General features: G+C 38.3%; 1 protein-coding gene across 1 annotated transcript in view; it reads right to left on the bottom strand.

The window, feature by feature from the left end:
• Positions 1-12,500, bottom strand: part of LOC135220570 (uncharacterized) — a 488,990-nt gene that overhangs the window by 344,378 nt on the left and 132,112 nt on the right. Inside the window, exon 2 of the mRNA XM_064257813.1 lies at positions 10,463-11,126. Within this exon, the coding sequence (XP_064113883.1) occupies positions 10,463-11,047 (585 nt within the window). The 5' untranslated portion in view covers positions 11,048-11,126. The remainder of the gene's footprint in view (positions 1-10,462; positions 11,127-12,500) is intronic.

The raw sequence follows: 12,500 nt of genomic DNA, 5'->3' as shown, positions 1-12,500 counted from the left end.
ATATGCGACTGGTCACCGGATATATATTCAAGTATTTCGGTCAGCAGAGCCAAAAGCAATTGAAAGCTAAACATCAAACACTGGTTTTATGATTTTTGTTTCCCCGAGAGATCGGCTACGTGCTATATATATAATATACCTATATATATATATATATATATATAGTATATATATATATAATATATATATATATATATATATATATATTATATAGGTATATATTATTATATATATATGTATGTATGTAATTAAATATAAATATAAATATAAATGGATATATGTGTATGTATGTATATAAAAAATATAAATAATATAATATAAATATATATATATATATGTATGTATGTATGTATGTAGTATGTATGTATGTAAATACGTATGTATGTAAAACGTATATAGTGGAGTAGTATATATGAGAGAGAGGGAGAGAGATAGATCTACAATTTATTTATACAGGATGTTTTAAAAATTAATGTTCAGCTAACAACTGACAACATGATCCTCCAGTATCGAACAGCAGAAGAAATTCTCCACAAGATAGGATTATTTTCAATACAGATAGGAAAATATAAAAGTTACAGGAAAGAAAGAAGTACGTAGATTCCACGACATCTTTCTGAGGGCTTTCTTATTTCATACAATTTGGGTACTATGCAAGTTTCAGGATCTCCCATTAGGTGAGCCAAGGACTATAGATCTTACGGAATCCACCATTTGCTTGTCCGCTGAATAGTTTAGTGGTTGTTGCGTTTCCTCTTTGATCTGATAGTTGTCATTCTTATAAATGATGTTTTTTTTTTCCTCCCAGGTGCTGAAGCACCATTTTTTTTCTTTTTTTTTTTTTAATCATTCCGTTACTTTTTCTTGCATACGTTACGCCTGCGATACACAGTGCACATACTACTCAGAAAGAAAAGAAACTAACAGCTTTCCTTATTATCCTCTCTGTTCTGTTACAAACGAGGACTCTAGTAAAGGACTGCAACATTTCGAACTCTGTTGATACGGACGAGTTCTTGCCTAAAGGCAGCCCTTATTTGTGATAAGGTTTTGAAAGGGATAAGAGACCTAATGTGGAGCTCTGGATTTTTTTTTTAACTCAACAGACGAGTATATTACTTCTAAGTTAATTTCTTTTAAGCACTCAATAATACCAGGCGCTAAACGCGCCCAACTGTATATAAAACTTTTAATAAATAGGATTTTATAAGTTTTACTGACTTTGTACACATATACATTTATGCATAAAAAATTATCTACGTTTTAGATAAAAATAAGCACATTCTCTCTCTCTCTCTCTCTCTCTCAAGATGTTTTCTGCGATATATTCAACATAATCCAACAGACGAATGAATTAGGGGAGTCTGGACAGGGAGGTGAGGGGGTGGGGAAGGGAGAGTGGTCTGTCAGTTTACTACCCGACCGTCTTGTTCTGGTCCACTGGCACCTTGGACCACATCATCACCTTATAAGGGGCTTTTAACACTGACTCATCTCCATAAATCTTTTATTGATGTGCGTCAACGCATCATCACCAGATCAAAGCCTGACTTCTGTATTTCTATGTGTTTCTGTCAAGACCACGAAGTCATGGCAGTAGCTACGCCTCCAAAACCTGTAACATTTTTATTAATTTATCTATGTGCACAAATTCTTCTTCATATACACAATCGTATTACACTGCTGAGGAAGCTTTCACTGAATGGAATATCCTAATGTGAAAAAAAACGGAAAAAATATAATTGCGCCGCATCAAAACATAGACAAATATAAAATCAAAGAACTGACATGTTTCATTTATTGTAATGGAAGGTAAATAAAATATAACTAACAGCCTATGATGCGATAAAAACGTCGAAAGATGGATGAAAGAAAACAATTCCTTTCTTCATCTGCAACCATTGCAAATGGAAGGTTGCTGACCCCTGAGCGTCGTAACAAAAAAGCAAATATGGTAATTAAACGACATCTGCGACTGATTAACATGATATAACACACATCAGACGCAAAACTTATTCACTTATCCTGAACAAAGCGTAAATAAATCATCTGGGGGTTAATTGCTAGGCGAGATCTTTACTAAAACAAAGTCCATTATGGCATTGGGATTACATTTTGAGGCTCGGTAGGTACTTCCCCTTCCTTTTGGGGATTTAGTGCAGCAGATAAAATCATTTTTCACTGACATTCTTCAGTTAATAATACAAGCATGAAATTTGGTACATATCTTCTCCACAGACCACTTTTTGGAAATTACTGAATGTCCACTCAAAATTCCAAAATAGCTGTCGTTTTTCCAGATGGCCACTAGTCAAGGTTTTAACATGGGACTCATGTGCCCTTGTCATGTTTTTATGCATTTGCTTAGGTTATGCACATTTTAGGCAGAGTCACTAAGCAAAAGTAAAATGTGTTTCTGTTAAAGATTTCATCATATATCATATATAAAGAAAGATGGCATCCAATATGGCAGCCGAAAACCTTAAATAATTGCGTCTCAGGATTCAGTAGGCTTGGAAAAATGTCTTCCTGTTCAATATAATAGTTTGCAAGTCTGTATATAATATAGGTGGTGGTTTTAAGTTTAATTTTAGTTTAAAAGATTGATTGTCAGCATACAACCGGGGCGCACTGTTGACTTCACAGCTGTGTACCTCAGCATGGGGTTCAGTGTCGGCTAATCTTGCTTTACTTACGCTGTATCTAGCTTTGCTTGGTTGTAGTTTAGTAGTTTAGTGTCCCAAATGCTGTCTAATAGCCCCATATCAACTAGCTGGCTGTTAGAAAGTATATAGTATAGCTGGTAGATCTAGTTAGAGAGCCGCACCTCAATTAACAGCGGGTGCCAGCGCGGGAGAACTGAGCCATGGGTAAGTGGCGTTCTACATTGTTTGTTCATGTAGCCTACTTACCTGGGTGGTGTACAGATCACACAGGAATTAAATGGCACTGGATGAATGATCGAGCTAGGTGTAGGGTGTTCAAACTTAGTTGTATCCCATACATCAATACGCATATCAGATCAAGATGGTAGAAGGATAGCCCCTCGGCCTTGGTCAAGAGCTCAAGATGGCAAGTGTAAATTCAATCGCAGGCAAAATAAAGACCGACTGGAGCTAATGTTGTCTTTGCCAGGAAGACAAGAAACATGAAGGTCTAATTTCACTCTTGGCCTCTGTTCATCATAATCCTGAACAAGATGGCAACATGGCAACAAATCATGGCAAAATACCACAAGAGCTGTGGGGTCATGTTTGATAATACAAAACTTGATTATGAAAGAAAGCAAAGATCTATAGTTGATGGCAGTGAACCACAGGAAAAGCATACTTAACAGCATCAAATGAGTCATGACAATGAAGCTTGCATTTTTGTGAAAATGTGGCACCTGTATCAGATGTTCGACAAGTAATGACCATAAATCTCAACAGGAGACTATATGTGTGTGCTCACACACTTAATGATGGTAAATTACTGGTAAAACTAGGTGCAGGTGATGCAATTACACAAGAGCTGAAATACCATCTTGTAAGTCTCACTGGGAGAGGTCCCATCTTGGAAATCTTGAGGGAGAATAATGTGACAGAAGAGAAGCAAATGTATATCCACTGGTTCTATCAGTTTGTTAATCATATCACTGAAACCAGCTTGAGTTCTTGCAGACATATCCCAGTTATACCAGCAGCACCTGGAACAATTGGGCATTGCCTCACCCACTGTAAATACAAGATTAAAGGACATATTATTAGCAGAATTCCCTGAATTAGAGGCACACACGAGAGGAAGGTGTGCTGCTTGTGTTGCAGAAAGATGTAGCTTTAACCCCATCTCAGACAAGAGTAGACATAAAATCACAGCTAAGGTTTGGCTCATCAAAGTCAAACCTGACTATTGCTCAGCAGCTCCTGCTGTACAACTACTTCTCAAAACAGAAGGAAGGGGTAAGTGTACATCAACACTCATGGCCATGGATATATAAGCCAAAACCAGGAAGAGAGGCTGGTAAAAATGCTTCATGATCATGGCACAAGTGTTTCCTATGACAGGGTGCTGGAGTTATCAGCCTGACTGGGAGATGCCACTGGCACCAAGTATGTGGAAGAGGATATAGTCTGTCCACCTGTCTTGAGAAAGGGGTTGTTTACCACTGTGGTTGTGGACACATCAATCACAACCCTTCATCAATCACGGCTACTGCCTCATTTCATAGGACCAGCATTTTGGCATTCCAGCACCCTGCCAAAGACAAACGGGGGGGAGAGCATCAGACAGTACAGTCTGGGCCAGAGAGGGTAAAATCTGTACCTGAGTTAACTGATTCCTTCATATAAATATCCCTTTTGCTTCCTTCAAGTTCAAGAACCCAACACCACCTGTTAGGGCAACAACTGGCTCTATAGTATGAGTGGCTGGATAATGTCTTGGTCACTGAGGAGGTAGATGGGACTATTAACCTCACACAGTCAGCTCACCTTGCATCACAGGAAAAAAAAAACCAGAGTTTGAAGTGAGCATCACTTCTTTGCTGCCACTTTTCAGGGACCATGTAATGCAGAAAGTGAGTGATGCTGTTGCACACTTGAACCCAGGCCAACTACCTGTCATGTCATTACAGCAGACCAGCCAGTCTATGCCTTGGCAAAACAGGGTTTCCATATCGAAATGGTTACCCTTAGGTCCCTTGGTTCTTTGCTCAAGGACAGTGGCTGGACTGGTGCCTTAGTGGAAGCAGGTGTTGCTTCTTCTTGCACTGCAGATTCCTTTATTTCTCAGGTGCTACTAGGACACGACAAATGCACCAAATCAATGCCTGCAATCTTTACAAGATGGTGAAGTCTGCTACAATAGTTACTGAACAGGACAGCAAGAGGTTAATGAAGACTTTCTGGGCTTTGAGGAGTTGTGTCGAAACAAAAGCCAACAAAGTCCACAATTTCAATTCTGGTATTTGGTACTGTCAATGGAGCTGACTATTTCTGCTGATAATATCATTCAGTATGGCTAACTTCAGGATGTAGCTTGTATACTTTTCAGTAGCATTATGGAGTGCCTTTCCAAGATGTAATATTGATAATTCCCCAATAGAAATGCTAGAAACAGATTTTTTGGCCTTATAAATGTAGGCAGGGATAAAAGTTGCATGTCTATCTTTCTTAGTTGCAGAGTTATCAAACAAAATGTTTCATGGCGGGCATTTTGTCTGCCATCTTTATCACAATGGTATATACAGCAGTAGGGGCTCTGGTGGTATCTTCAATTAACTCTTCTATCTAGGAAGACATTATATCTGAATAATGTTTTAGTGGCCATATGAGAAATTTTGCGCGGACACCCAGATTTTTCAAAATAGGGGGTTAAAATGAGCACTTGTGCCAAATTTCATGCTTGTATCACAAACTCAAGTATTTTTCTACTTACCTGCTGCACTAATTCTAACGCTCTGCGCGGTAACACCTTATGTAATAACCATTGCGCTACTTAAGTGCGAAAGAAAAACACCTTTGTACTATCAATGTGTTACGAAAGTGTGAAAGAAACACCCAACCTATGCTACCAGCTCTATGAAACTAAACCATATAATGGAAATTAATCGAAGTCTGTGAAAAATGTTTCCATTATTAAGAGCCCAACAGACCGTGAACGTCAATTCTCAGTCCGAGATTTTTCTCGTTCCTCCTCAATTTCGCTGTCAGTTCAAGATAACGAAATGGATATTATCATTTTTCACCTCAGTGGAAGATCAGCACGGCTCCTTACCTGTTAATAATAATTATAAAGGCAACAATAATGACAATAATAAAGACGTCAAATCAAAGATTCTAGGAACTTTTAATATTAAATCACCGGTCAAATATACTTCGCATCTATAGAGAGAGAGAGAGAGAGAGAGAGAGAGAGAAGAGAGAGAGAGAGAGAGAGAGAGAGAGAGAGAGAGAGAGAGTATCAAGAAACTTGACCAATTCTCGTCTGCAAACAGAGAATAAAAATTAGTTATTTGGATTTTGCTTGAATTCAGTTTTTCTTTTAGTTTTTTTTATTTAGTTTTTTTTTTTCTTTAACTGACAAGGCTATTACGTTATTTCAAAATTCTAAGGATCCAAAATGAGAATCAAGAGACACCGAAGGCCGAAGACTGTGGGTTTATATTCATTCGACAGATATAAAAAATAAGTGAAGAACGGTTCCTTCCATCCAAGGGAACTCTACAAACAGAGCAACAACATCGCTACCTTTAAAAAGGCAGCTACCTTTGAAGACCCACCTGATTACAAATCTTACCCTCAGTCCGTCGAGATCGCACCCAGCACCGAGGGCAAGGTTTGATATGTAATTTCCCCTCGCTAGCCCATGTCACGTACTCGAGTTTTACGGCTAGAAAGGCAGACATGCCGTTCACTTCCACCTGCCATTGAAGCTGCAACAGCAGAATATCCCATAATCCAAATCATTTTAGGGTCTTCATCCAAAAGTCTGTTTTGGTAAATGAATTAAAGAAAAATGAAACTCTAAGAGAAAAAAAGTCTGATTGCAGTTTGCTAGGGCAGCAGCTAAAGACAAGGCATTCATGGCTTTGATGTCTTAATGTGATCAAAGGACAGGGCCTCGCCTCTCAGTTGCCATCCTCCAGGCTCCAGAAGGTCGGGGGTCTAGGGAGAATGGAACAAAGAAAGAGGTTTCCACTGTAATTTTATTACCATTGAAAGGCCATCCTCATTAGTGAGAGTTTGTGTTCACTTTCAGCAGGCTTCTGATAATAAAACGAATAACCTTCAAATCTGAATCTACGTTATTTCCGAGGTTTCACTAAGACGAATAATAAGTAAGTAGAGTATCAACGCGTTCAAATTTTATACTGAAAACCATTTTCTCACAGAAAACATCATCAATAACAAAATTCCCAACAGAGATTACCTGTAGACCAATTTTCCTTTGTCTCGCCAGAGGCAAGGAGATCCCAGGTAACCTTGAGATATTTAGGCTTAACATCCTAGGTAACAAAAAAATATGTACCACATTTTTTCCAATTTTGTTATCAATTTGTTAAATTACTCGGTAAAAGTCAATTCCTCCTCGCCTATCACAAATTTTTCTCTACTGAATTGATATATAAATATAGTATACCCAGAACAAATGGAAGCTGTATTTTATTGTCAAGACCAACTGATTATCATCTGACATAGGGTCGAGCTGTGTTTAAGGCACACAAAGACCAAATCAGCCCAATGTTTTCCAAGTAACGATTAATCTAAATACCATCGCCTTGTGACTGCCGCAAAATGGGAATGTGCCTTTGCACTTCGGGACGACGGAAGAATAAAGATAAAATAGGAAAGTTATATTGAAGCGAGCCAGCAGACTACTATGATTACAGCAACATCCTACTTTATAACTTTCCTAAATTCAAATATTATAAAAAAAAAAAAAATTAAATCAAGCGATTCAGCTTCCTGAGCAAAGGTATATAGAAATGATGCAGGACTTTGCCCGTATCCTCTATTTCTATGCATCCTGGTGCCAAAGTAGATGATGGAAAACCCTAATGGCACCTAAGTTACACTTTTCGTAAGCACCATTGTCACTCAAGCTTCTTCTATTACCACAGTACTTCTAAAACAAAGACCGTTGTAAACGCTTTAAACGTTTGGTAAAACCAAGAAATTCAAGCAGGAATTGCACACTTCTTTTACAAACCCTATCGATTGGTCAGTGATAATGTATAATTTACATTTTGTTTACATATGCATATTTTACATGAAACTTTTTCTTAACGTAGAACTCAAGTGAGGGAATTGCATATGTCAACGTTTCAGACGCAGGGTTCATCATTCATTCAGTATAGTTAAGAGGAGGAATATGGCAGAGTCGGAATTAATATATTTCCATATATGTTAACTGAAGGGGAATAGTGTGTGTGTGTGTGTGTGTGGGTGTGAAGTTGTTGTGTGTGTGAATGTGTTTGTGTGTGTGTAGTGTGTGTGTGTGGTGTGTGTGTGTGTGTGTGTGTGTCAAATAATTCGTTTCTCTAGGTTTCAGAGAAGTAATAGGCATTACTCACTGCCATATTCCTCCTCTTAACTACTGAATGAATTATGAATAATATATATATATAATATATATATATATATATATATATAGCGATACCAATCGGGAAATGATAGACAGGAATCCAAGCGCTTTCGTCTTTATTCAGACATCGTCAAGGAGCTACTGTAGCTCCTTGACGATGTCTGAATAAAGACGAAAGCGCTTGGATTCCTGTCTATCATTTCCCGTGGTATTCGCTTATTTATGAAGTCCACGTGCATCTACTGTGATTTTTTAATAGCATATATATATATATATATATATATATATATATATATATATATATATATACATACATACATAGATATATGTGTGTGTGTGGAGAGAGAGAGAGAGAGGAGAGAGAGAGAGAGAGAGAGAGAGAGAGAGAGAGAAATTATCCTATACACTTCCGTTTTCAATTACAGTACAATAATTATGCTGGCATACGTTCAGACTGAGAACTGACCGCTCACATCTATTATGTTTCTTTTTCCTCTCTCTTTAAGTCCCAGATACAATCCTAAGGTAGAAATCTGGTCATTCAGTCTGTGAACTGAATATGTAAGCTGAGAGAGAGAGAGAGAGAGAGAGAGAGAGAGAGAGAGAGAGAGAGAGACTCCAACATAGCGAAAAATTATACCTCCGCCCTTTGCAGTCAAACAGCGGTAACGACAAAAAAAAAAAAAAAAAAAAAAAAAAAAAAAAAATCGAAATCAAAAGACATCAGCGGAGTCACCGAACCCGGCCCCATTGTGCCATCGTAACTGTCATTTTAACTGACATCACAACTAGAGCGTTGTTATCGTGACCCAGCTTCTTACATCCCAACAACCCCCACTACCCTTCAGAGACCTAGGCTCCTTAATAGCCTTGCCATGAGAATGCAATAAAGGCGACTTCACCGCATGAAATGGCTGGAACGATCAACCGTAATACGATCGCCTACTTCAATATTCTCGAGGTCTGAAAAAAAAAAAAAAAAAAAAAAAAAAAAAAAAAAAAAAAAAAAAAAAAAAAAAAAAAAAAAAAAATCTGAGGTAATTGGATCATTTTTTGTGGCGATTTTTTTCTCTTCCATTTTTCCTTTTTTCCGCGTTCTCGTTTCAGTCATTATCCTTTTCTCAAATGAGCTTATCTGTTGGCTTCCCACCATTACTGAGTTGCTGTTGTCTAACATCCGTTATTGCATGTTTCTCTTGTGTGGGTGCGTGTGTTGCATACGCAAATATGTATGGTGTCTACTTTTAAATCTTTGATCTGGCCCACGGCCGTTTTTTCGTTTCTTTAAAGTGAATTGGACCTTTTGTTAATGCTGTAATGTCCGTTTGTACTATATGCTTACCTGTACTGTGTTTCTCTTTGTTCTGATCAGTCTTGCTCTAAGTAAAAGGTCGTTAAGACCGGAAGATCTCGGCACTTCTCGTTTTTTTTTTTTCATTTTCCTCCGTGGCATTACCTTTATTTATGCGTGCATATGTATGTATACATATGTGTGAATATATATGTATATATGTGTATATAAACATATGTAATATATATATATATATATATATATATATATATATATATATCAGCATGCACATTTCAAACTAATAATAGACAAAAACTACATCTATAATACACAGAATTCGTCATGGTTACCACCATATATGAAAAAAATACAAAGGCAATATGGATGCTCTTTGTTCCGGAAAAATATAGTGAAAAATTTAATATCATGCATCGGAACTTTATAAAATGAAAATGTACTGCGCACAGGGGTTTCATGAAAAATAAACTATAAAATAATACAGCTATGCATCAAATTCCTAGAACTAGATCAGATCTTTACATTTAATTAGAAATTTTTATTTCTTTGATTTTTCATTTCTCTTTCCAGACTAAATGTGTCGATCTCTTGCGAACTTCGTCTTTGGTCACATATAATAAATTATTGACACTTATATCTGAAACCCTTAAACTGCGCGGAAGTTCATTACATTATGGAATTCACATTACTTATACTATTGATATTGAAAGGGCATACCCGCTGGAAGCAAATCTGAGCTTCTTACTTGACTACAAATCCAATATGTTGATTTTGTTGTGTTAAACAGTTTTACCTAAGTTTGACGAAGAAGAATAATGGAGGAGGAGGAGGAGGAGGAGGAGGAGGAGGAGGAGGAGGAGGAGGAGGAGGAGGAGGAGGAGGAGGAGGAGGAGGGGAGTGAGTTTGGTTAGGTAGCGAAAAATACCAGTACTTGCGAAAAGAAGCCACAAGAAATAACGTACTTGAATGTTGAACAACCTCACAACTTGCAGTCTCAAGTCCACAAGAAAACCTTGACCTTTCGTACAGGCTTATTTTAATGAGATACAATCACAAGCACAACCACTTAGGCCAATTAAATCTTACCTGTACAGCACTGTTGAGGAAGCAGTTGTTCTGTCCTGGAGCATTGAGTAAACCCTTCGCCCCCGCAACGGAGTCGCGAGGGGAGGCCAAGTCACCCATCTCTCCGTCAAGCTTCTCTTGGTCATTGCCGATGTCCCCACTGGGACCTCTGGGGTTGCTAACGACGTCTTGGCCTAATTTCCGAGTATTGGCAGAGTCGTGACGTGAGGGCCTGAGCGTGTGGGTAAGGAGAGCATCTGGTCCTCGGGACAGTTCGAGTGACAGGTCCCCTTGGTCCCAGCTGGGACCTAAGTGATCCCATGATGACCTCAAAGGAGCTGCATGCGCTCTGGGGCTGTCCAGTTGATCCCACGACCCTCCCAGATGGTCGCGATGGGAGGCGAAGCCCCTGGATGCTTGACATAAGTTCCGAGGACTGAAAGTGAGGGAAGAACCGAGGTCTCTCATAGAGGCTCCGTAGTCCCTCGGCAGTGATTTAGCCATATCTCGATGAGGGTCCCGATGGCGGGCACTTGGGACTGCTCTGGGTGGGGACATGGTCGTGGCAGTAGTCATGTTGCTGTGAATGGTGGGGGAAGGCGTCATAACTGAAGCCTCACGACTGTGACACCGAAACCACCTGACGACGTAAACACACCTTCCACCATGGCAACGAACACATCACCTGCAAAAATAAAGGAAGAGGGTATTAACGATTCATAGTGACGGAAATCTACAACTTCTATGACAATACAATATACGCTAAAGAAATTCTGACAGTCACAGTTTTCTTTATATACTATTGTTAGCATTTCTTGAAGAGATCCGAGAAAAGAAAGAAATATTAGAGTATATATATATTTGGAAACCCACACACGGTTCAACATTATTTTTCTGGTGCAGTATAAGATCAAAGTAATTATAAAATTCAGGACAGAAAAGTCCTGACCTTGGGTGCGCTTAAACACATCTAGAGGCTTCTGGACTAAGTGATATATTCAGTGGCTTTTGTTGGGCTATGCGTATTTTTTAAGGTATGGACCGGTAGAAGATGCTGCAACATAGGTTACATAGTGAGGCAGTAAGAAATGAGAGATAAGCAGTGTGAATAAATATTATCATTCACATTCTTAGAGAACTTTTGGTATATTCCAAATGACCATGATCTGTATAGTGATATTCTGCCCTGATTAGTTCAAACAAAATTTAATTGACATTTGACACAACAAGCGAGAAGCAAATGAATTTTTTTTAGCAGGAGCTTTGAGGATCTCATGCTGTAATCTAAAGGCAATTCTCAAGAAACAGCGAATGTGAAAGTCCTAGCTTCTCTCTGAGAGGTAAATTTTAACTTTTTTTTCTGGGTACTCAACTTCAAGTCCAGCAAAAGGTCCTATAAGCCTCCTCCATCCCTATTGTTATCGGTGGTTCAAAGAACTCTGATCATTTTCATAATGCCTTTTCACTTGGTTTTTTGCTTTTCCTATTTTCTGGATGTCTCGAATAATCTTACCGTTTTCTTTCTGATCTTTAAGCGAAGCTTGTCCACTTTTTTATTATGCTCTCCATGTAAACACGAAAAACTTAGCGCACACAAGAACTTCTAAGCTTAATTTCCTTTCTACTTTTTTATCTAATACAAGAAACTCTTACAACGGAAGAAAATTGGCATGTGTAAATGCTACTCGAGTTATAATAGAGCCTGAATTTCGCACACTGTGGTTCATCATTTTTCAAGAGAACTTGCGTTACTGCCTGCAAACAGTGAATTTGTAATAACACTAAACACTACTTAATCTCACCTACTTCGACCCTGAAACTGTCTTTTTCTGGTCTGCTATAATCTACTTGCATCTCAATAGAAATGTTACCTCAAAGCCCACATCACTTGATGGGATTTCACTGACGCCTATATAGGTATGGCCCTTTATTTATCACAGCAAAAACTAAAGAAATGGGGCAGAATCCGCTGCTATAAAATTTCTAGAAACAGCAAACTCTCAAACACCCATACTTTAAAATGGTCCTTTCGCATCAAAATTCGTCAAGACTGAATAAA

This window comes from Macrobrachium nipponense, chromosome 2, assembly GCF_015104395.2.
Source record: "Macrobrachium nipponense isolate FS-2020 chromosome 2, ASM1510439v2, whole genome shotgun sequence".
In the NCBI taxonomy this organism is placed as follows: Eukaryota; Metazoa; Arthropoda; class Malacostraca; order Decapoda; family Palaemonidae; genus Macrobrachium; species Macrobrachium nipponense.
This window is presented reverse-complemented; position numbering and strand designations above follow the sequence as displayed.